Source organism: Tenrec ecaudatus, chromosome 18 (genome assembly GCF_050624435.1).
Source record: "Tenrec ecaudatus isolate mTenEca1 chromosome 18, mTenEca1.hap1, whole genome shotgun sequence".
Classification (NCBI taxonomy): domain Eukaryota; kingdom Metazoa; phylum Chordata; class Mammalia; order Afrosoricida; family Tenrecidae; genus Tenrec; species Tenrec ecaudatus.
The window spans coordinates 49,089,128-49,112,967 of record NC_134547.1 but is presented as its reverse complement, the minus strand read 5'-3'; the positions used below and the strand labels follow the sequence as shown (position 1 = coordinate 49,112,967).

The 23,840-nt window shown below is 58.6% G+C and overlaps 1 protein-coding gene across 7 annotated transcripts; it reads right to left on the bottom strand.

Annotated features, from left to right (window-relative positions):
* Positions 1–146: 146 nt before the first annotated feature.
* On the bottom strand, positions 147–18,977 carry NDRG4 (NDRG family member 4). 7 transcript variants are annotated; one of them, XM_075536586.1, is made up of 16 exons: positions 18,888–18,977; positions 15,516–15,560; positions 8,744–8,849; positions 8,481–8,601; positions 8,336–8,398; positions 8,158–8,218; positions 6,390–6,476; positions 6,228–6,284; positions 5,928–6,031; positions 5,349–5,405; positions 5,219–5,270; positions 4,343–4,390; positions 4,170–4,205; positions 4,000–4,051; positions 2,922–2,960; positions 147–2,074 (listed from the first exon to the last, which is right to left on the bottom strand). In XM_075536586.1, exons 1-16 carry the CDS (start codon positions 18,957–18,959, stop codon positions 1,920–1,922), a joined length of 1,155 nt encoding a protein of 384 aa, XP_075392701.1. In that variant the 5' UTR covers positions 18,960–18,977; the 3' UTR covers positions 147–1,919. The 7 variants fall into 7 exon arrangements, with proteins under 7 accessions (XP_075392701.1, XP_075392702.1, XP_075392703.1 ...); XM_075536587.1 differs by lacking the exon at positions 2,922–2,960; XM_075536588.1 differs by lacking the exons at positions 15,516–15,560; positions 18,888–18,977 and adding an exon at positions 11,823–12,012 and having other exon boundaries at positions 8,744–8,903.
* Positions 18,978–23,840: the final 4,863 nt, after the last annotated feature.

The following is a 23,840-nucleotide window of genomic DNA, read 5'->3' as shown; positions in this document are numbered from 1 at the left end:
AGCTGTGGAGACAGGGCAGTCCCCATGCCCCCTGCCCCGTGAAGCGCCAGTCCCATCCTTCTCTCGTGCGGGACATGCCCATCACCACACTCACATTCTTCTTAGTGCCTATTAGCTTTTCAGCACAGTCAAATCCTTCTCCATTGACAAGGTTGTTTTTATTTGTTTCACATTTTGTCACCTCAAAGTCTCATGACATCAGCCACCAGAATTCACAAATGTAGGCTCTTCACGGAGTACAGAGAGGAAAACGCTAAAATTTCAACTTGACCCGAAAAAGCAGAGACTACCTCCAATGGGAAAAAAACCACACACACACACAGAAGGTCCAATATACATATATATATACGTACTGTATAGATATTTATAGATATTTCATCTGAAAGTACACAGCAAACTTAAAAAAAGGTGGGGGGAGAGTCCAAGATTCGCAGCGTTATCTATGGTCAGAGGGATTAATTCTACCAGCGTCTCACAGTCACGTACGATAGTCTCGGGAAGCACATCAGTGACTAGAACAGGGGACAGACCAACACTCCGCCAGGCCCTGGCACGGTCTAGTAATGGCTTAAGATTACAAAGGGGGTGGGCGATGTGCAAAGAGGAAGCATGCCCATGTGGGTGACGTCGCCCTCGGAACCCTCTCCACACCCCCTACCCTTTTCATTGCCATCTCAGACCCGTTTGCTTGTCTGGGGTTTGTGGCCACTGCATCCTGGTTTCTGAGCCAGGAGACTCCACCTGGTAAGATGGGTGGGTGGGATGTGCATGGCACGGCTATGGGCCTCCAGGGCAGGAAGGGGTCCGGGGGGCCCAGAGACAGAGGTTCCCTTGCCAGGGCAGGGACAGCCCCAGAATCAGCCCACTGTAATGAACTGAGATGGGAAAAGGTGAGGGACTGTGGACCCCGTTCATCTCGATGAACTCTGGATGAACTCACTCCTTCTTAGTGATGTCTACAGACATTTAGCCTCAGTCAACCAGAAGTCTCCCTGGAAACCCCACAGGCCACCTCCTCTGGACTGGGGCCTGGAAGGGCCCTGTGGGAACTCACAGCCCCCACCGTCTCTGGCCACCCACTACAAGACACCAGAGCTATTCTATCCAGCCTTCACCCTCAGTGCCTAATTAGGTCACCATGGAAATGGCCAACATCTTCCTTGGGGACAGCATCTGAGGGTGGCAGGATGGAAGGGCCCATCTGTGGGGTTCCCCTGGGGCAGAGAATCTTATGTCCCAAAGCCGTGACCACCTGGTCCTACAGTGCCAGCCAGGTCCAGAAAACTGTGCTAGGTGCACGCACTTGTGGCTATTGCTCAGATGATTGTCACATACTAAAACAAAGAGATGTCCTTGGCGCAGGGGATGGGAAAGGGGGGTCCTTCAGAACCCACAAGTTCCTTGATCCCTGGGGTTCCCCACTACTATCTCGTGGCTCTCATGCCAGTGTGTGAGATGGACCCCATGTTCTCGCCATCCGAGCTCTCCCCCCAGCCCCTCAATCTCCATCCTTCCCTCAATCTTTCTTGCCCAAATGGCTACCACACGCCCTTTCCCGAATCTGAGAGACTGCCTTCAATCCTGGCCAGACAAGGACTCAAACTCCTGCCTTCCTCCCTCCCTGTACTGCGGCCCTGTCTGTCTCTGCCTGGGCTGCTGGGGGTGCTTGAGAGGGGTCAAGGTAAGTGAATTGGGGGTGGGGAGTAGTAAGTCCCTCGAACTACCATCTGGCTGTAGCATTTAACATAGGGCCCCCCATCATTTTTTTTTTAACAAAAGAGAAGTAACCCGTTTCCTCCCCTACACCCTCTCACCAAGATAAACTAAAGGGAAGGAGCAGGCGCAGGGGTGGCAGTGGGATGGCGGGTCGATGCGGGTGGGCGGGCGGGCAGGTGGGCATCTTCACCGGACCCAGGGCTTTAGCAGGACACTTCCATGGTGTGGTTGACCTGGCCCAAGCCCTCGCTGCTCTCCGAGTGGGTGCAGGGCTGCGGGCGGCTGCCGTCCACTGAGCTGGCGCTGGTGAGGGAGGCGGTGCGGGAGCGGGCCAGGCGGGTCATACTGGCTGAGGGCACTGAGGACAGAGACAGGGCAGGCTTGAGGGCCAGGCAACGGGGCCGGGCAGCAGCAGGTAGGAAAAGGAGACACGCAAGCAAAGCGACCAGCGAAACCTGCTCTTCCAGAGACAGAGGCCGGCCCACCCCAAGCCAGGCCTCTGCCAGTTGCTCCAAGCCCAGGCATGCAGCGTCAGCACCAGTGAGGGGCCACAGGGCCAGGCAGAGGCCAGGGTGGCAGTCAGCCCGTCCCCTGAGCAGCTGCAGGGAGGTGGCGTGTCCCCACGTGGCTTGCCTCAAGAGGATGTTGCAGGAGGGTGGGGAGGCTCAGGTCTGCACTGCAAAGGAAGGGTACAAGGAGTGGGGGCTCCACGGCCTAAAACAACGTATCTGCAGGTTCATCAGGGAGACCTGCAGGGAGCGCACTCTAGCCCCCTGAACTCAACCAAGGGGGGGCGCTGTGGCACGGTGGTTATGCACTGGGCTGCGATCCGAAAGGTCAGCAGTTTGAAACCTCCAGCTGCTCCGCAGGAGTAAGACAATTGTTTACTCCCGTCAACAGTTCAGACTCTCAGAAACTCACTGAGAGTGCGACTTCAGCTTCCAACTCACCAGCTCCAGAAGCCACACGCCCAGGCCCCAGAAGTCTAGAAGCAAAACGCTCTAAAGCCCAGCCAGGCTCCAGCCCTGCCAGGTCAGATCCCATGGTGGACCCGGAACCCCTCGGGCAGTGGAGCGAGCAGGACACAGAAGGGTCCCAACCACGGCAAGCTGCGGCCTGCCTGCAGCACTGCAGAGGCGGCCGGGCGAAGGGGTCCATGCACGGGGGCGGAGGGGAGGGGTGGGGTGCGAGGGCCACAAGGCTACCTGCTCCTCCACTCAGCCTTCGGTCCTTCAAATGTGCAACTAAGAGAGAACACAGAGCCAGACAGGTGGGCGTGGGTGACGCCGGACACGGGAGAGAGAGTGGTTCACGGAGGCGTGGAGACCAGTTGGAGACGAGACGAAGGAGCGGGCAGAATGCAGTGGGCCAGGGCCAGAGCCCCAGAGAGCCCGCTCTGGCCCACCCACCAAGGCAGCAGCTCCCGAGGGAACCACAGCAAGGGACCATGTGTGTGATCCGAGGGCGCCCTGGGAGTGGGCCCTCACTATGCTGGGCCTGTCACCTCCCAGGTACAGCACACCCTCGGCCGCCGCTCCCACTGCTGCCTACTGCTCGGCCTCCAGAGACCCTCAGAGCCTTCCCAGAAACTAAAGGTGTCAGTCCCTCATCGGGTGTGGTGACGTTGAGAGAGGCCAGTAGGGGCAAGGTGATGGGTACCGGAAAGGCTCCCCTAAAACACATTCAGGGCGAGCAGGGAGGGCTGTGTGTGTGTGTGTGTGTGTGTGTGTGTGTGTGTGTGTGTGTACGTGTATGCGTGCGCACTCGCAGTCTTGGGAGTCTCTTCGTCCGTGCACGGGGGAAACTTGGGAAGTAGAAGGTAGGGATGAGGTCACAAGGCAGTCTGAGCCCAATTCCCTTAGCTCCATCTTTGGATCTGACCACCTCGGGTCCGGCTGGCTGCAGTTCTGAAACCCAGAGGGCCCCACCTCTCCTCCCTGCTTCTCCCACTCCAAGCTCACTCCCATGATGCCTCTGGGCACCACCGGCCGTCTCAGGTGCTATAGACCCAGCCATGTCCCAGAGCCCAACAGGAGGGGGTGGTGTGTCTCATACTCATAAGACACCATTTGTAAGACCTCTGGTCCCCCAAGGCTGGGGGAAGAGGGTCCCCCACCCCACGGGTCCAATCAGTGCCCTAAGGTCTCCCCAAGGGTGCATGGGACGTTCACTACACCGTGCAGGTGGGGCACCTAGTGGATCAGGTGTGCCCGCCATAAATGGGTAAGTGGCGGGGGTCAGCCCTGCCCCCAGGCACCCCCTTTGGAGAGAGGGTGTACTTACTGTAGCCCATGCCTTGCAGGAAGTATTTGAAGGCCTCCGTCAGCTTCCCAGGCTGCAAGGGAGTGGGACAGGGACACGTTCTGACTGACTGCCGGGGTCAGAGGAGACTGGAGGTTGCCCCCCACCTCCAGGCTAGTATGAATGGTAGGGGGGAGGGGCGGGAGCCTCACCTGTGTGACCTGGGGGAGTCCACCGGAGTCTGCCATCTGCAGCGAGCAGAGAGCAGAGTTAGCCGAGCAGGGGTGCCCCCACACCTTGCCCACCCTCACCCGGCCAGACCCACGGTCCCGCTCCGGGAAGCCCCAGGGCAGAACCCACCCCGCAGAGGGCAGGAGAACCTTACCTTTAGGAAGGTGGTGGAGGTGGGATCCAGCTTTGAGTTGCATTCAACCTGGGGGCGAGGACAGCGAGCAAGTGAGGGGCGTGAGGGAGGAGGCTCCTGCCCACCAGCTTCAAAGGTGCTTCTAGTCGCAGAGGCAGTGAGAAGGGCTAACAGAGGCAGACCTGGGTTCAGCCCCCAGGCGGGGTATGCCATCACAGGCCAAGTCCCTGGAGCTTAGTTAGCAGCTCCGGTGGGCGCAGGCTGTGCCATGGCTACGAGAGCCCATGCTGGCTTGGAGGATGGCCAGGGCAGCTCTTGGGGAAGTGACCTAGGGCAGGTGCTGAGGGTCAGGAGGATACTCAAAGGCCCCTGACTGGACCAGGGGGGCTAGTGCACCCACTCCCCTGCTCTACCTACCTCTCCTTGAGCTTTGGGAGGCTGGCCAGTTTCTGTGCAGCTCGGGGCTGCCCTGGGCATGGTGGACACCCCCCACACCCACACAATCTCTAGCTTCCTCTATACGGAGGAAGGCAGCTGCTGCCAGAACCCAGCAGGAAACACAGACCCCAAACAAGTGCCCAGGACAGACAGGATCCCGAGCTGCTCATGTCAGGGAAGTAATCAAATGCTGGAGGAGAGAGCGCCCCCAGGCAGTGGGTGGGAAGTGAAGAGAAGGTGAGGTGGGGGGTGGGGGGCGGACAGAGTAGTCCTGCCCTGGCTTTGCCACAGCCCCATTTCCATGCCTGGAGGGGACGCCAGGAGGTGACAGGTGGCAAGACTGCTGGAAATGGGATGAGAAGCCACTGTGCAGGCAGTGCCTATCCCCAGGGCTACCCCGACAGCAGAGATAAGAGCCCTGGGCTCCACCCCCTCTCCGCAGGGCACAGCCACACTCACCACCCCGTCCTCCGCAGGCGCGTTATCCCCTACCACCAGCATCACGGGGCAGCTGCGGACACAGAAGAAGGCCTGTAGGGTCTGGCCGAGGCTGGGCAGATGGGCTGGCAGGGGCCCAGGGTACACTTACCGGAGCGTCTTGGCATTGGGCACCGTCCCAGGCCGGTTAATGTCCAGGTCCCTGCGACTGGGGGTGGGGGGTGGGGGGAAACAGGCAGCTGAGGGCATCCCTGAAGGATACGGTTGCTGCTTTCTGCCACACAGCATCACCCCGAAGCGGCTCTGTGGCCCAACATCCCAGAGCCACCAAGCCTGCTCAGGGCTCATCAGCAGTGAGCAGCTTTGCACACAGGGAGACACAGGCCCGGACTCACAGGGCTCCCTGTAGTCTGACTTCTTCCCAAACTCCCAAGCTCAGGTGGGCATCCACCTGCCTCTGTCACCCTCAGAGCCCTCATTGGGAGGGGCAGCACCCTCCCTCTCTTAGTCATGTGGGAGGGCAGGGCTGGGTCTCCCAGGTTCTCTGTGGATTCTCATCCCAGGACAGCCCTGCATGGGGGGTGGGGGGTGGGGAGGGATGCTGGTGAGACAAGATACCCCAGGCAAGGAGCAAGCCCTTTCATTGGAAAGCAGGGAGTTGTCAAGCCTACCCACCTCCCCTAGGGTGACTGTGTGTGTGGGAGGGTGCTGCCACCCCCACTGTGCACACCTGTTGTACATGTTCCAGAAAAGCTGCAGGTTGGCCTGGTTCACCACGTTCCCGATCTGCTGCCGGTAGCTCTGGACCAGCTCGGTGTTGTTCATCAGCTCCTCCTGGGCCCAGGGTAGCGGGGTGCACAAAGGGGCGCAGACAGAGAGAGGGGTACGGCCTCAGACCAGAGCAGCCCTAGTCCCACCCCCAGGCACTCAGCTGACTCCGTGAACCATCCATGCCCAGAGGGAGACACCGGCTGCCCACCAGCCCGCGGTTCCTGAGATGCCGCTGCCATCTCCAGCCTGACCCCCTTACCTGGCTGAAGAGGTGGGATAGCACCGTGTCAGGTAAAGTGCTGGTGAGGCCAGAGAGCTGCAGGCAGAGGTGGAAGGAAGGCAGTGTGACTGCCCTGCCCACACGTTCCCAGGCCCATCCTGGGGGCGACCCAGGGGACCGGCTGCAGCCATGCACGCTCACCTTGGTAGCAGCCCAGTCAATCCAGCCTTTGCCGTTGGGATCAATATTCATCAGCACCAGCCCCTCCACCAGGTCGGGGAAGATGAGCTGTGGGGAGAGGGAACAGGCCTGGGGGCCGGGGCACGGCTCCCCACTCGGAAGACGGGTCGAGAAGCTGGCCCTGAGGCACTCAAGGGGGCTGGGAGGGTCAGAGTAGCTGGGGATGCTGAGGGTCAGTGCTCCTGGGATGCTGGAGCCGAGGCCTACATTTCCGGCGTCACTGCCTGTGTTTAAGGGCCATGATAACACTGTGTGGTGTACCAGCGCCAGGCCATTTCTCAGGGTGGCAGGGAGTAGGCCGGCCAAGTCAGGTGTTGAAGGTTTGCACGGCCAGGGCCCCGTGGGCTGTTTGTGGTGGAGAATACCAATAGCAGCAAGAGCACTGACTCAGTTCAGACACAGATGACCTTCGCCAAATGTGCAGCCCCCTCACACTCCTTTCTCCCCATTAAACAAGCCCACCGCCCCCAGGCTCCTTTCAGATCTGTCCAGCCGCTGCTAGTGTGACCCCATAGAAAGAGATCGACATAGAAACACCAGCCCCCAGGGGCAGGAACAACAGAAACGTGGGTGAAGGGAGAGAGCAAAGGGTGTAAGATATGAAGATAATAGTTTATAATTTATCAAGGGTTCACAAGGGCAGGAGGGTGGGGGAGGGAGGGGAAAAGAGATGATACCAAGGGCTCAAGTAGAAAGAGAATGTTTTCAAAATGATGCTGGCAACATTTGTACAAATGTGCTCAATACAGTTGATGCATGGATTGTTATAAGAGCGATAAGACTCCCCAATAAAATGGCTTATTAAAAAAGAACTAGATCTTAAATATATATATATTTAAGCAGGATAAAAAGGAGGCTTTGCACTTCTGTAAGGCAGTTCTGCCCTGTCCTGTAGGTCCACTGTGGGTTGGAATCGACTGGATGGCAGCGGGTTTGGGGTTAGGATAAACTTATTTTAGGAGCCCTGGTGGTGAAGTGGTTATGTGTTGGGCTGCGATCGCATGGTGGGCAGTTTGAAACCACCAGCAGCTCCACGGCAGAAAGGCCGGACTTTCTACTCCCACAGTTATAGAGTCTCGGAAACTCCCACGGGTCCCTATGAGCCGGCACTGGCAGGATGGCAGTGCGTCTGTTGTCTCATTTCTATTGCTCAGTGTGGAGGAGGCGGCAGGGCAGGTGGTCTCAGGCAACAGTTCAGTGTCAGTCAGCCTTGGTGGCCTCCGAACATCTAAAAAGCGTCCATACCTGGTCATTTATTTTGATGAAAGAGCAGTTTTCGAATCCTAAAGTTAAGCCTTTGATTTCAGATTTGAGAAGCTTTGTGGGCTCCTACCTGGCATACAGTCTTTCAAATATGACTCGAAGCCTCACAAGCATAATACAGTGTAATCTGGGGGTAAAATGACTAGGGGGTCAGGATTCCTTGTTGAGTGACTGGGCAATTTTATCAGACAGCTATCGCGAATGGAAAGTGTGGTCTGGAATAAGGGTTAAGCCCGATGTGATAGTTCATAGTCTTCTGAGAGCACGTATGGAAAAATGTACTTTTTTTTAAGCTCTGTGTATGTGTAAATTTTTCTTGGAAGGAAAAGAGAAGAAGGGACTCTTCTAGATGAAAAGGAAGTGAAGGCGGTGGGGGGGAGGGGCGCTGAGGAGAAGAGCAATTGAGCATTGAGCAGGAAGATCATGGCGGAGGCCATGGGCAGGGCGGCAGACACACGGCACTTACTGCAAACTTGGCCAGCACATAGGCTCCGGCCCCCACGCCGATGCCAATCACATACTTGAACCTGGAAGAGGGTGTGGCTGGTCAATTTGGGGCTGGACAAGCCATTCCCCACAGATGTCCCAGCCCCGCTGGGGGGCCCTGCAGCGGCCCTGCATGTCCCCTTCCCCCCAGGACTCACCCAAAATGCTGCACCACACTGGGCAACATGGCAGCTAGCTGCTCCATGGAGGGGAACTGGTACCTGTGGGCAGAGCAGGAGGTCAGGGCTCAGGGGCAGCTGGGGCCCCAGAGCTGTGGAAGACTGGGGGGCTTAGGGCACCTACCCCTGGGGAAACTGCGAGGCCCCGACCTGCTGCCCGGGGGCGTCCACGTGGCACACCACGAAGTGCTTGGTGATCTCCTGCATATCCTCAAAGTCGAAGAAGGTGCTGAAGCACAGTTTGTCTGCAAAGACACACTCCTCAGTGGCAGCGGCCAAGCGGAGCGGGCAGAGGGGACCCCCGGGACATGGATGGATGCGCAGAGGTCGAAGAGCGGACCTGTGGACCCTGGGGAGTCGGGGAGCCCCACTGCTCAGGGCACTTACGGTTGAGGCCTACGTCATGGTAGGTGAGGATGGCTGGGCGGTTCCCCTTGGGGGAGCCACGGATCACCACGTGCAGAAGGCCGTAAGGCGTCTCGATGTCATGTTCCTGGAGGGGACAGACAGCGCTGGACACTCTGGGCAGCCCCCGTTCCTGGCTCCCCTGGGGAACAAGGCTAGGTGCTGTCAGGTCTGTGGTACCCCCCCAACATTCTTACCACCCTAAGTACCCCACCCCTCTCTCTTAGAGGACTGAGCAGGAGAACAGACCTTCCCAGCCTTGATGTGTGTGGCTGGACCCTGCCCGCCTGGCACAGCCAACCGCCTGCCCTGCCCTGCCCTCAGCCCGCAGGGACCCACAGAGGCCCATTTTCTCCTTCTTGCTGCAGCGCCTTCAGACAGCCTCTGACCGACCCCTGCACCCCAGCCTGAACCTCATACCCCTGTGGTGTTCCCTGCTCCCTAGGGGAATGGCCTGAACAGCGCTGGCTGTGAAGTCACGGCGACTGCACATGTGTCTGGGTAGAACTGGGCAGCACAGGGTTTCCTGTGGCTGGTTTTTCAGAGGAAGACTGCTGGACCTTTCTTCGCAGGTGCTTCTGAGTGAATCACCCACCGTCCACTTAGTAGCTGAGTGGGTTAAGGGTTAACTGTTGGCACCACCCAGGGATTCCAGCCCTAGCTCAAGTCCTGGACAAACAGCTCCGTGCCAGCCAAGTCTAGCAGGCACCCCCAGGCCCCCAGACCTGGTTCCAGATGCTATGGGTTTAAGACCTGGCCATGTGTGTGTGACTTTGAGCAGGCACCTTGTGAGAACTAACACTCTGTAGAGTGGCCAGCCTTGGAGAGGGCTCTCTGAGCCCTGGCGGAGATGTCTGGCTGGCTGGTCCCTCAACAAATGGCCTCTCTGGGCCACTCCATCAGAGATACCAAGAGGGTGGGTCTGAGCAATGTAAAAAGCCCGCCCTGTACCATGGGGGGATCTGGGGTACAAATCAGAGGATGGCTAGAGCCCAGGCCAGAAGGGAAGTGGCAGGGAGGGAGCACCAACTCTGGGCCGGGTGGCAAGCTCTTTCCTCTGGACAGATGAGAAACAGGCTCGCAGAGACCTGGGGCTTGCTGGGACCCTGAGCCAGGGCTGGCACTCCATGCCTCAGCCGCCCGCCCTGCCCTGTACCAGAGCTGTAGCTTTCTCTGGACTGTCTGGGGCCCTAGCGTGGGCAGGGTAGGTGTGTTGAGTGGGGGCCCTTGGTCTGCCCTTGACCATGAAGAGAATGAATCAGGGACTCTGACAGAAAAGGGGACCCAGGCAACCACCAGCTTCTCAGGGCCAAGACCCCTGTTCAGGCCTGTCTTTCCCCCAGACAGTGACAAGTGGCCAGAGGCCACCGCAGGGAGCTGCACTTCAATCTTGAGGCTTTGTTCCCTTCCCCATGATCTTCCAGGGGAGCTCCACGCCCACCAGGCTTCCCTCCTTCAGCTCCACTTTCCCACAGCCTGGCAAACCAAGGATCTGGCTCAAAGACTACATGCCAGACACTCTTCGCTTTCACCCATTATGAGTACCCAACCTGCACAGAAGGAAACTGAGGCTGGAAAAGGACTTGCCAAGGTCAAACCTAGAGGGAGCCTTGCCAAGTGCCAGCCTCTGGGCCCACAGGTACGGGTATGTCAGGGGTACAGGCAGCCCCTCCACAGCCACCTGCCCCCGTGGGGGGTCCCTGCCGCAGCTCCCTCCCTTTCCCAGCGCTCTGGAAGGCGGGAGGGGCGCCCCACTTTGCACAGCTGCAATGCGTTTCCCTGCAGCACGGTTCTCAGCGCAGGGTCAGCGCTCAGCCCGAGTCAGCCAGCTCAGGCAGGCCCACTGTCCTTTCCTGTGCACGCACATCCCCCACTCCCAGGCAAGGCTGGTGCGTCCCCTTTACTGCCTTCCTCTCTGTCCGGCCGGCCGGGCTGGCCGCTGACCCCACCAACATTCAGCTTCCCTGAAGATTGAGGCCTGGGTGGGCACCAGTCCGGGACGCCCTTTCGGCGTGGCTGGGGCTCCGACCCACCATCCCAGTCACTGGGGAGGCACTGCCCAGGGCGGGGCGCCCCACGAGCCGCAGCCTGACGGGCCACGAGCCCACCAAATCCTGCGGCCGAGGGCTCCCATTGGCTCCGGGTGACGTCAGAGCCCGCCCCCAGCCTCCAGGTGGATGCCAGCTGGAGTCACTGCGGCAGCGAGGGAGGGGGCTCTGACGTCCCCTCGGCCAGCCCTCTCCTGTCGCCCGTGACCTTGAGGCTGCAGAGCCCTCGGCGCTGGGGAGCAGGTCCGTGCGACCGCATCCATAATTCAGGGGCTGGGGCGGCGCTGACGTCGCCTCGGTGCGGGCGATCAATCTCGGCACTGCGGACCAGCAGGCCGGGTGGGTGCCTGCCTGCCTCCTCCCTCCTGGCTGGTGAGCCGCCCAGGTCTGGCGCACCTGGGGCCGCGGGCGGATGGGGACAGGTGCTCGCAGAGCCACCGGGCGCCACGACCATTCGGGCTAACGGGTCTGATGCTGCCCAGCCCCACTCACAGAAGAAGGCGCGACCAGGAACCCCTGCCCTCCGGCAGGCGATTGTCGCAGGCGGTCACGCTGAGACCTCCCCAGCCTCCTTAAGGCAGGCGCCCCAGGCCCTGGGGAGCACAGAGGCGCTTCGCACGCGCTCTCCTGGGAGTCGGAGGCGTCCTGTCGCCCGAAGCCAGCTCCCGTGCAGCCACCCAGACGCCGTTTCCCGCCCCCCAACACAGCGGCAGGAAGGCAGACGCCCCCGGAGGCAGCCCCCGCCTGGGGGCTCAGCGCGGACACTAGGTGGAAGTCACACGGCAGTGGGGGGACACACAGTGGTCCGAGTGGGCCACCCGGCAGAGTCCCTGTCGCAGCGCACCCCGTCTCCGCAGAGATGCCCCGGGCCCCGCACCCGCCCTCTGCGCAGGCCTGGCTGCCGGCAACCTGTCCTGCGAACCAGGAGCCTCCCCCCACCCCAGGGTGCCTCTGCGCCCCCCACGGCGGGGCTGGGCCCAGTGCTCCCTCCCGCCCGCTCCGAGCGCACTCACCCCGTCCCAACACTCTGGCATCTTGCGGACGGAGGCGGCCCCGCTGGACCGACCGACCGGGAAGGACAAAGGCTTGAGTCAGGGCAAGAGAGGGACAGCTAGGGTGGAGACGGTCGGCTGTGAGATGGAAGCCCCGCGGCCGGGACATTTATACTGGGATCCGGGCCGGGCCGCGCCGGCCCCTCCTCCCCGCGGGACTCCGCAGCAGCCACTTGCTCGCCCCGAGCCCCCGCTCCCAGATTGGCTGCTGGGAGACAAGCCCGGCTCCAATTGGCTGGCGAGGTCATCGATCCCCGCAGCTCCGCAGCGGCGGCTCCCGCCCCAGCAAAACACAGCCCTCCCTGCAAGATCCCGTTATCGCTCCCGCCACCTCCCCCACCCCCCGCCCCCAGAGCTGCAATGGGGTGCAGGAACTCGGGGCAGGGCACCCACTCACCCCGGCCCTCATCCCAACAAGGCTGTGTCCTAAGCGCAGCATCAGGCACTCAGGAGCTGCTCAGAGGCCTTCCCCCCCTCCCCCTCCCACAAGCTGCAGTGACCAGCCAGAATCCTCCTGAGGAAGGGTCGCGGGCAGCGACCACCCGGGTAGGGGTCCCCTTCCAGGCAAGGGCTCCTCCTCTAGGGCTGCTTGCCCTCTGACCACATATGCCCGGTGCCTGCCCGCCTGGCCTGCTCGGAGGACAGGTAGCCCCCAGCTGTCTGATGAGCCCTAGTCACATGGGCACCCCCACTCAGCTGCAGGCAGGAAGAGGGAGCAGGAGGCAGCCTGGTGTTTCACAGACCCACTTTTCTTGGGGCCATGGGCTTGGGTGCAGGCTCCTGGGGAGCAGGCTGCAGGGGTCCCCTCAGGCTCTGAGCAGGTCAGAGGCCTGTGGGATGGGGTGATCAAACAGGATTGAGTGGGCAGCAGCAGGCAGGGGAGGAGAGGAAATGGGCCAAGGAGGTGAGCCTGGGCTGAGTGACAGGTGAGTGCTGCCCCCATTCTGTCTCGCTGGGGCAGCCCTGAGCCCCAGTCGTGCTGACAGCCAGTCTGCACACTGGCAAAGAGGTTGGCTCTGCACCTTCCCCATCACTGCCTTCTCCCAGAGACCCTGGTCCTGGGCTCCCCCCCAGGTTGCCAGGGGGATGGGGAGTGGGTACAGTGACTCTGTTCCCTGCAGCCACCTCAGACACCTGGGGGGTGGGAGCTGCAAAGACATGTCCTCAGCCCTTTCCAACAAATCCTCCCCCAGAGGAGGGCGAAGGGGGCTGTCAGGACTGTGATGAGCCTGGGAGAGTAAAGCTTTCAGTCAGCAAGCCCCTGCTTCCTCCAGTCCCCATAGACCTAGGGGCACTCCAACCCCTGACCTCTGCGGGTGCTGACCTGCCCTCTGACACCACACACTCCACTCCACGCTGCGGCCCCCACCCATGTCCACTCCCGGGCTTCAGGGAGCACAAACCTGGGGCTTCAGTCCCAGCTCCCCAACCTCTCAGTGGGTGATCTTGTGAAAGTTTCTAACCAACTGTAAAAGAAGGTGCTATGAGGATGAAAAGACCTGTCAGTGCCCCCCAGCCCCCACCCTGCCACCCCGCCCCCAGGCTCTGCCCATTCCCTGGCAGGTGAGCAATGGGGCATTTGGGAGTCTCTCCAGTCTGTGGCCTCTTCCCTGGAGGTGGTGTGGTCACAGGAGGGTGGCTCCGGTTCCAACCCCCTCCGCATGGTGTTTACAGTCAGGGCTGCAGAGGCAGCTGGATCCAGATTCCAGCAGAGCTCTGCCATTGCTTTGCTGTGTGACCTTGGGAGAAGTCACTCAACCTCTCTGAGCCTCCACGTCTGCCGATGAGAGAAAGAGCAGAGCTCTGGGCAGAGGTGGATGCAAGGCTAAGACAAGTGTCAGAGACCTGTGAGAAAGGACTACCATAGACAGATGGGGACTTTGGGGCACAGAGAGGGGGCCATGGGGTTGCCCCAGCACCTCTGTACTTGGGATAGAGACCTCATGACTGAGAGCAGCCAATCAGAAGGACTCACTGAGCTACTAATGCAACCTTAACTTATCCGTGTAATGTCCATTTTACAGACAGCCAAAGGAGGCTGAGGGAGGCCGGCTGGCGTGTGGCTCCTCAGCCCAGAGCCAGCCGCACTCCTTGGCTCAGTAGCCACAGCCAGCTGCCAAGTGCCCAGCTGGCGGCAGCACCTCCACCCTGCAGACTCAGCCCTGGGCTCTGAGCTCCTCTACTGCACAGAGGTGGGTGGGCTGACGTGTCCTCAGTGTCATGTGGCCAGGGATCATCAGAGTGGGTCTGCGAGACTCAGGCTCTGGAATGTCCCTCTGTCACGTCCTTGTCTGGGCCCACTGGGGTAAAAGGCAATGACTATCTACCCGCCCCCCCAAAAAAAGAGGTAAAGGCCCTCCCTGCCAGAACTTAGCCTGGAGACCTGCCAAACTCATGGCTGCTTTTCAGGAGAGGGAAAGGGACACTGGGTGCAGACAGCAGGAAGGTGCTTGCACAGGCTGTGCTTTGCCAGCGTGGGGTGGGAGTTGGGGGAGGTGGTCCCAGGAACTGGCCTGGCCGTGGGCATGCACCGGGTTTGAATGCAGTCTGCTCTTTAGAGGGCAGAGAGGAAGGCTTGGAAGCAGCAGCCCCAGCATGCAGGGGTACAGCATGGGGCTCCTCTATAAGCCTGAACCCCCGAAGGCAGGGGTGCAGCATGGGCCTCTCCCCATGCACCTGAAACACCACCGTGCAGCAAATGTTTATGTGTGTGGCTGGCAGGACAGCCTGCTTAAAAAACTCCTGGAAGTGGGACCCATGCCAGGACCATTACCCACCTCCATGGCCTACTTGCCTCCAATGTCTTGCTCTTGTCTCACCCATCCCTCCTCCCCCTTGGGACCATCCCCTTCCTGCATCTGCGTGGACATGGTTATTCCAGGGACCCAAGCATGTGCATACTTGTCTCCCCTGAAGGCTCCACTCGCGTCCTTGAAGGGGCGCGTGACCAAGGTCCGACGCAGAGGCCTATTCTCACTGCAGAGCTGCTGGCCTCGGGGAGGGGCAGAGGACACCCCACTTGCCGCGTCATCCAGACCACGAGGCCAGTGCCATCACGGGGCTTGGTAAGTGGCCCACATTGAGGTCAGGTTGCGCCTCAGGCACTAGCTGGAGGTTAGTTCCACCAGGCCACGAGGAAGGCCCCAGAAGGGCCTGTGTTGCTCCGTGGTTCTGACTTCCAGGGTGCATCGCCCCACGGACAGCTGCCGGACATGGTCAGAGCCATGTGGAGAGAGAGGGGACACGTGGCAGGGCTCGGAGCCAGAGCATCACAGGGAAGAATGAAAACAAAGAGCAACTCGGTTTTCACAGAGATGCTGGCATCCAACGAAGGAGGACATGGTTGTCCAGGCAACGGCTTCCATGGAGACAGGAGCTATTTCTGAGCATCAACCAGGCTTTCATTGGTGGAAAATGCTGATTCAGATGACAGCATCCTCACTCCCTTCTCCATCCCCATCCCCATCCCCCAGGTCCTATTTCAGAAGGAAGGGCCAGTTAGACAGCCTTGGATGGACATGTCTCCCCAGGGACTTTGAGTAGGGAAGGTCCTGGAAGCTGGGTGGGAGCACAGAGGGTGTCAGGGGACCATGGCAGGTGGGGCAGGCAGCTGGTCCGCTTGGGTTCCACATCTCAGGAGGCTGAATGACCTACCTTCCAGTCTGTGTCCACAGCCACGAGGAAGGCATCCGAGTTGTCCTGAGGAGTAGGCAGACAGAGGGGACAGTCAGCCCCCTGGCCTGGGGGCCACAGAGCTCCAGTGCACACAGCCCGTTCTCTGCACGAGCTGTCCCCAAGGGTGGTGGGGCCAGGGAGTCAATTTCCTCTCGTCACAACCTCACAGACAGTAGAACCCTCTGCCCACACAGGGTTTTCTCGGCTGTCATCCTCCCCGAGGTGGTTCAGTGGATTAGAACGGCCAACTTTGGGGTTTGCAGCCAAGCGCTGACCCTCTGCGTCCCTAAGAAACTGATCACTGAATCCCCCGGTCTCTTTCACAGGAGCCCTCGGGGGATCATGGATTGGGCTGCGTCCGCAAGGTCAGAATCCAAACCCACCCATCTTACTCTGTTCTCTGGGTTCGCTGTGCGCCAGGATCGACCTGCTGGAGCTCGATTTCACTGAGTCTAAGTCAACACGAGCATGGGGGCTTACCAAGGGCAAGCCCGGAGGCATTGTGTCCTTGGAAGACAGAGCCAGGAGCTGCTCACGCTGATTGTGTGTGCGTGTGTGTGCATAAAAGGTCAATCTTAATTATTATGATTATTTATCAAGTCTTAAATAGGGCAAGGACAAGACAAAGACGTCTTATCCAGATGGGAGAGACCATTAACACCAGGTCTTGACTGTCCAAACGCCCTGCCGCGGAGATGCTGCTGACTCATTGTGACCCCTGAAGATGGGAGAACTGCCCCCGCGGGGTTCCGGGACGGTCACCCTTTACAATGGGAGGGGGGTGGGGAAGCCCCGTCTTTCTCTGAAGGAGCAGCTGGTTTCAAGCTATGCTTAACCTGCTATGCCACCACAGAGCTTTCACGGTGGTTTTGCTTCTCAGGGTAACATGCGGACATTTCATTTAACAGGGCAGAAGGGTGAGGCTCGTGAGCCTGGGACCTCTGGCCCCAGGCCTGTCCAGGCTTCAGCTTCCTCTCTGTGCTCTCAGAGCGAGCAGGTCTGAGGGGCCATCGCCTGAGAAGTAGACGCTCTGAGGAGCGGGGCCATCGCTGAGTTCAGGCTGTGCACTCAGCTGAAGGGACGTGGGGGCTGCTTACTTACTGATGGAAGACTTCCACGATGGCGGGGAGGGGCCCTGGCCAGGAGCCCGGGGAGACTTTTACATTCATGACCCTAAAGGAGCAATTATCTCCGTGGAGTTGGGAGGAGGCAGTTTTGTTAAAAACACACCCAGACAAAGAAATAATGGCAGGGTGTGCTTTGTGCTCCCAGGGTGCTGGGGAACCCAGGAGATGAGAGGGGGGCCGTGGGATTGTGAACCACAACACAGAGACACCACAGGAGGGGCTGAGTGAGCGTATGGGATAAAGTGTGTGTGTGAAGGGGGTAGGGTGGGGGGCTTCACACAGCTGAGGAGCTGTGTGAGGCGGAGGGGACCCACATGCAGGGGGAGAGGCTCCCTACAGAGCCCTGGGGTTCCTGCCATTTGTGTCTTCAAAGGCAGGAAAGTCTGAAGTGACCTCAAGGATGGGGTGATCACAAAGAAGGATCTGCTCCAAGGATCTGCATCTGGTGGCAACTTGGGAAGAGAGACATGTGCAGGGGACAGGTCTGGTGGGGAGCTCTAGAAGGAGCAAGCAGAGGCCACAGGCCTGTGCCAGCCCGTCACCGACACCAGCAAACACTGGGAATGCAGAGAGCTGTTCCCAGAGTCAGGGCAGGCCAGTCAACACACGGGTGGCATTTAAAGGTGCATGTGATGAGGTCCACACACGAGGTGTGTGCTGACTGCGTAGAGAAGAGAAACTGACCCCAGGATTTGGAGGCTCCAGTAGGGGAGGAGATGCAGACCCTCAGGGGGAGGGTGCTGGGGGAGAGCGGGACACTGGCTTTGGCTACAGGTGGATGAAGTTTGAGCTCAGCCAGAAGAAAGAAGCTGGTACTGCCAGGGGATGGTGGGTGGAGTCCCAGAGTCAAGGAGTGAGAAGCAACAGGGGGTGGGGCGACCCTGGCGGGGTGATTTCTTGGAGTGCACAGGACAAGGTGTCCTGTGTCCCACAGGGCCTGGTCAGAACCACAGGGAAGATTGATGGAATGCCAGGGTTCCCCAAAGCCTGCCATCGCCGCTCATGCTAGCTCTGGGGTCTGCTCACTCGCCTCAGAAGACAGGTGGTAGGCAAAAGGTCAGGAAAAGGATCTTTCTTTTGAACTGATCACAAGCCCGTGGCTTCCACCCAGCCCACTCCACTCTTTACTGAGAGCCTTCTGTGCGGAAGGGGGGACAGGGCCCGGAGGCAAGCGCCACTTCCAGGAGCCTGGGACAGTGAGGAAGGGGGCTTTGCGCAGTGGTCTGAATAAAATGAGGGTCCAGCCCTGCACATTTCCATACTGGAACATTCCATCCTGGGAAGAGGATGGCCATGGTCAAGGAGCAGCCGGCCAGGGAGGAGGGAGAGCAGAGGACCAGTGTGTGGAGCGTGTGAGTGTACGTGTGTGCATGTGCGCGCGCACTCACAGGGAAGTGCGGATTCCAGGCCCTGGAAGGCCGTGGCTGTAACTGTGTGTGAGAGGGCTGTGTGGCACAGGCGCCGAAGCAAGGGCACAGTGAAGAGGCTCTGGGAACACCCAGGGTCTGGGATGGAGTGGAAGGAGGACAAAGGGCCCAGACCCCTTCTGGGAGTGGCTATGTTCTGGTTGTTGGGACTTGTAAGTTACTCCAAGGTTCTGCCTTAAAATTGAGATGTGCCCTTCTTGGGCACAGGACTGCTGGCCTATGGTGTCTGGATGTCTGGGAAGCTTGGCTTGCTGCTCAGACCCCGATACTTGTTGCTTGGGGCGCCATGGAGGAGGCTAGGAGAGCCTGGGTAGGGGGGAGTGGGGAGGGCAGAGGTGAGCTTCCTGAAGATTACAGGGCCTGGTTAAGTCAGGAGCAGACAGAACCACACCGTGAGCTGGGAGCCTGACACCCAGAATCCTTGGCACTAGAAACAGCACAACTCCAAAGGGTGGAGCTCTGGAATCTAGCACCTGGTCCCCAGAGGGAGGGGGCTTTGGGGTAACTTAGTAACCCCGAGTGTCTCAGTCTCAGCTCCTGGTGGTAACTAACACTAGGCCTCTGGCTTGTAAGGAAAAGCCAAAGCACAGATTGCCTTCCCGCTTTCTGCCCGGGGCTGTAGGCCACCCAGAAACGCCTCCTTCCCTGCTATGGGTGTGGCCTTTGCCAAGGCAGATGCCCTTCTGAGCCTGGTAGCCAGCTCTTGCCAGCTCCCACCCAGACTGCGGAAAGACGCGGGTTCCTCCCTGGACACCAGGTGGCGATCTCGGCGCCAGGCCCGCGCGGCAGCCACTCACCAGCTCGGTGGCGTCCTGACCGCGGAGAAGCGGCTTCTCCTCCGGGAATCGCAGCTCCTGCAGTCCCGCCATGCTCAGGTCGTGGAGCAGCAGCCCTGGGGGTGACAGCGAGGGAGAGGGTTGGGGTCTGCGGCGGCGGGGGCGGCACTGGGCACCCCATTGATGTTCGCCGCTGGCCGCATCATGCGGGGGAGGGGAGGTCCGGGGCTCCAAAGGCCCCCAAGACCAGCAGGCGCGCCTGGGGGGGGGTGGAGGGTGGGGGGCTTGCCATTCTACCATTTGCTCTTCCAAAAAGAGAGAAAAGCAACGCACGATTGAGACGCACTGCAACCCTTGGGGGCGGGGCAGGGCAGGGCGGCGCAGCAGAGCTCTGGTGGTGGCGCCCTGGTTCCGCGTTGGGCTGCTAGCTGCAGAGCCAGCAGTTCAAAACCACCCGAGACCCTTTCAAAAACCCGGCAGTTCTACGCCGGCCTATCCAATCGAGGCCAGTGAGTTTGGGCTGAGAAGTGGACTGCTCTCTCTTTCTCTCTCTATTCACCCCCCCTCCCCCAGTGGGCTGGTGAGGTCGAACTGCCAACCTGCGAGTCTGCAGCCCAGCTTGCTGGATCCTTTTGCTGTGGCGCTCCACGTGATCTCGGTCACACGGAAGCCAGGCAGGGCCTCTGGGGCCCCGGCGCCCCAGCACTGGCCCCACTGCTGCCTGAAAGCTTCCACACAGGACTCCCGCACCCACACCCACTGGCATCGAGTGGATGCTGATCACAGCACCCCTACGGAACAGGGCAGAACTGCCCCCTGTGAGTTTCCGGGCGGCAACTCTTCATGCAAGCCACCTGTCTCCTGCCCTGCCGGTGGGGCTGGTGGTTTCCGATCGCTGAGCCACCACTGAGTCCTCAGGGCTTCCATAGACGTTGGAGAGTAATACATAGAAGCAATTGTCAAGCTCACTAGAAGTCCAAGAAATTCACATTAAAACGAGATTTTCTATTTTATTTATTTGTTTTCTGCTGTCGATGGAACTGGGACAAGAAGTCTTAGCACAGTTCCTTCTGTCACAGAGTGACAGAATCTAGATGCAAATGTGCACTGGGAGGAGCCCCTGGGGAACAGGAAAGGGCAAGGCACGCAGAGGACAGGCCTGGCTCTCCTTCGGGGACATCAGAGGAGATGCAGGTTTCTGCTGTCTCCATGGCAACTACAGGAGACTAGTGCAGTCAGTTACAGGCCAATAGCGACATGGGAATGTGCCCCGTCACAATAAATAAAGCCGTTCGAAAACAAAAACACAGCGTCGTCTCAACTTCGAAAACTTGGTATGCAGAGCCCCCATTCCACCCCACCCTGTACCATCCAGGAATCTCGCGGGCTAAGTTTTTGATGGTGGACTGAGACTGAGCATGCGCAATAAGTAATCAGGTTAAAAAAAACAACCAACCCTGCACTTTCCGTTGAAGATCAGTAAGGATTCCTTATGTGTGGAATGCCTTTCACTGCGTCTTGTGCTGTTTTATTTCCCTCTGATGACGAGTAAGCAGGAAGCCCAAGCTTATAGGGGCACAGGGACCCCCGATGGGCCAAGCTTCTAGCAGGTTCTGCCGGACACCAGGCCCACACTCTGCCTGCGGTTCCTTCTGCTTCTGGGTTCCCTACCTCTCTCTTCTCTTCCTGCCTCCCCTCCCTCCTCCCCAGCTTTATCCCCATCCTTTCTAAGGGTCAGCCCTCGCACTTTCCCTTCTGTCCCCAAAGGCAGAAGGGGGTTGGTCAGAAGAACCCCCGCCCCTACCTCATTGTCCCTTTGCTCTGGCTTCTCCCAGAGGCAGAGCCTGGGATGGGGGAGTCTGTGCAGGTGCTGTCTGACAACCAGGGCACCTCAGGGTGGACCCCCATTTCTGTGGGAGGTTTGCTGTACAGTTAGTTTGCAGCCCCCAGCTGCCTCTGGGCTGCCTTCCCTCCTGGAAGCCTCAGATTCTGAAGTTTTTCCAAGACCCAGCCCCCTTCTCCCACCACCAAGTCCCCCAAACCTGATGCCAGAGTGGGTCCCCACTCATGGTGACCCCATGGGTCACAGAGTGAACTCATTCTGCAGGGTTTTCTTGGCCTTCAGCTTTACAGGAAAAGGTCACTAGGCCTTTCTTCCGTGGCTGCTGGGTGGGTTAGAACTGCCAAGCTTTAAGCTTTTCTCCCCACCATAGTTAGTGTTGTTTGAAATCTGTCTGTCCTCCCAAAGACCCTTTCACAGAGACCAACCCGAAAAAGAAAAACAAAACAAAACCTCACTGCCATTGAGTCAATTCTGACTTAGCCCCACCCTATAGAGTGGAACAGAACTGCCCTCCGTGGGTCTCCGAGGCTGTACATCTGAACAGAAGCTGGAAGCCGCCTCTTTTTCATGAGGATCAGCTGGTGGTTTTGAACTTCTGACCTTGCAGTTAGAACCCACCAGGGCTCCTTTAAGAAGGACCAGGGGACCGAATGATTACTTCTCAGGGGCTGCACGATCAATTCCAGGGCTCCTCTATTTTAAAGACAGTGCTTCTTAAAAGCATGGGAACCTCCGCTGAAGGTTATTTTGGGGTTCGCATGTGCTAGGCATAGGCAAGGAGCTGCTGGCCACACGGGGCTTCATGGGGGAATGAGGCTTTGGGGAGCAGGGTCCTCAGCCCCAGCAGGCAGGCAGTGGGGCAAGGGCCTGGGCTCCCCTCCCAGCTCTGTTTCCAGTGGTTTCCGAGACAACTAGCTAACAAGATGTGGATGAGCTGTATTTTTAGCAAGGCCTCCTCTCCTCTCTCCCACCCTTTCAATGTGTGCACACTCACCCACCCCTCCGCCCCAGTGGGGATCTGAAAATGGGGCCCCCACCTTGGAAAACTCCCCCCCCACAGGACTGATTTTAGCTTCTGCCTTCCTCAACGCCCACCTCAATTAGGTGCCTTGGCAGCGCTGGGGGGTCCCCGCCCTCAGCCAGGCCTGTTATAAAAACCACTGTGGATACCATGTCCCCAAGGAGGGCCTATTACAAAGGCTGAGGGTGGGGAGTGCAGGGCCAGATGGTCTGGGATGCAGGGATTGGTCGGGAGGGGGACCTGGAGAACCAGCTCTGTGGAAGCCCATGAAACCCGGAGATAGCCCAGGCTCCAAGGGTGGGGCCCTGGGACAAAGGGGTCAGGTTGGATACTGTTAGGAGATCCTAAGTGTCAGAGAAGTGGCTTCCTAAGAACACGATGATGGAAAGCAGTCAGTAAAGAAAAACTCGCAGGTGAGGCAAAAGAAAAGGCATTCCCAGGCCTGGCAAACTGTTAGGCACTAGGCTCCCAGCTGAAAGGACGGTGATATAAACCCACCCGGAGGGAGCTCAAAGGCAGGTCTGCGATCTGTTTCTGACCTCGCAGCCTTGACACCCCCCTGGGAGGGCACACTGTGCTCCACACTCGAGGTCGCCCTGGGTCATTGTCAACCTCCCACAAAGGAAGCTGGGTTCAGGGCTTGCAGTGATCACATCGCTCTGAGCTTGGGGTCTGCAAAGCCCCAGAGAGGGCCCTTTGTGCTTTCCCTTCTCCTTCCATGCCCCCTCCCCTCCCTCCTTCCCTGGAGGCAGCAGGAGGTCAAACCATGCAGGCTGGAGCATGCCAGCCTGTCCATGGGCGTTCTGGCCTGAGGCACTGGCACCAGGCCTAGAGTCTCCCTTTCCTTCGGACTGCTCACTGCAAGGATGGCTGACCAGACCAGGAAGGAGCCAACTTTCCCCTCTGGGCCGCTGGAGCCTGAGAAATATGCCACCCAGAGTGTACTGCTGGAATTCACGACATTACGAGTTCTGTCACAGATTCACCCCACGTTAGATTTAGATTCTGGTTGCTGTCATTCAAAACCCCCTTGAGGGCTGCTCGATTGCGCCCACCCGCACCCCGTTTGAAGAAGCTTTGGTCTCTATTGTCCTTAGGTGAAGGGCCCACCTCAGAGAGCACTGAGGTACAACAGAGGCAGCAGACATGACAGGGTAGCCTTTAAGGTAAGGTGACCAGACGTCCCGCTTTTTAACAGTTTTTCCCGTGTCCCGTGGGGTTTTAAAAAGTCCCGATTTTTGAAAAAGAATGCACGACAAGCCAGGGTATATGGTTTTCGGCTGCCATGTGGCTATTTCACCAGGATATGAGTTTTATCAATGGTGTCTCGCTTTACCAATGTTAAAATCTGGTCACCTTACTTTAAGGGGAAGATTTTGCATGTCAAGAGAGAGGATCCACAGAAAAGTGGGTGAAGGGAGACGTTGGACAGTGTACGACATGACCAAATAATAATTTATAAATTATCAAGGGTTTTGGGGGAGGGGAAAATGAGGAGCTGATATCAAGGGCTCAAGTAGAAAGCAAATGTTTTGAGAATGATGATGGCAACAAATGTACACATGTGCTTGACACCATGGATACATGAGTGGATTGTGATAAGAGTTGTATGAGCCCCCAATAAAATGGTTTTTTAAAAAAAAAATCCAAAAAACCAAAAACGAGAGGTTATAGGCAGCGGGGGTGGGGTGGGGAGAAGTACACTAAACTAGATTATAAGAAAGAGTTTTAAAACATTCATGAAAAATATTAAATAATACTTGACAAAGACCAATGAAACTGCTAGTTAAGGTATTTCCATATTGCTTCTTGATTGGCGTCCGCACTTGCGATATTATTTGGTTTTAGCTGCGCATCCTCGGTGGTGTGATTTATCTTTCAGCATCTTTTCACTGTGGGGTAGGACCCCATTCCTTCAGAGGCAGGTTAATCGACAATAGTCATTGGGTTAGAAACAGGCAACTTCTCTTCTTGAACCTACTGTGTTCACCTTTGGAAAACCCCTTTCTGCTTCTGCGGAACTCACGGCTGTTGTGTCGGCAGCACTTTTAGCTCCTTGGACACTTTTGGGAACTGCTTGACGCACTCATCAGACCCCGTGGGAATTTGG

Coding starts and splice junctions, on each gene's coding strand:
- NDRG4 (XM_075536586.1), bottom strand. CDS start 18,959: ATGGCGGGACTGCAGGAGCTGCGATTCCCGGAGGAGAAGCCGCTTCTC. Junction 5,406..5,927: donor TTCTGGAACATGTACAACAG/GTGTGCACAGTG, acceptor CCCCACCCCCAG/TCGCAGGGACCTGGACATTA. Junction 4,391..5,218: donor CGCCTGCGGAGGACGGGGTG/GTGAGTGTGGCT, acceptor CCTCGCCCCCAG/GTTGAATGCAACTCAAAGCT.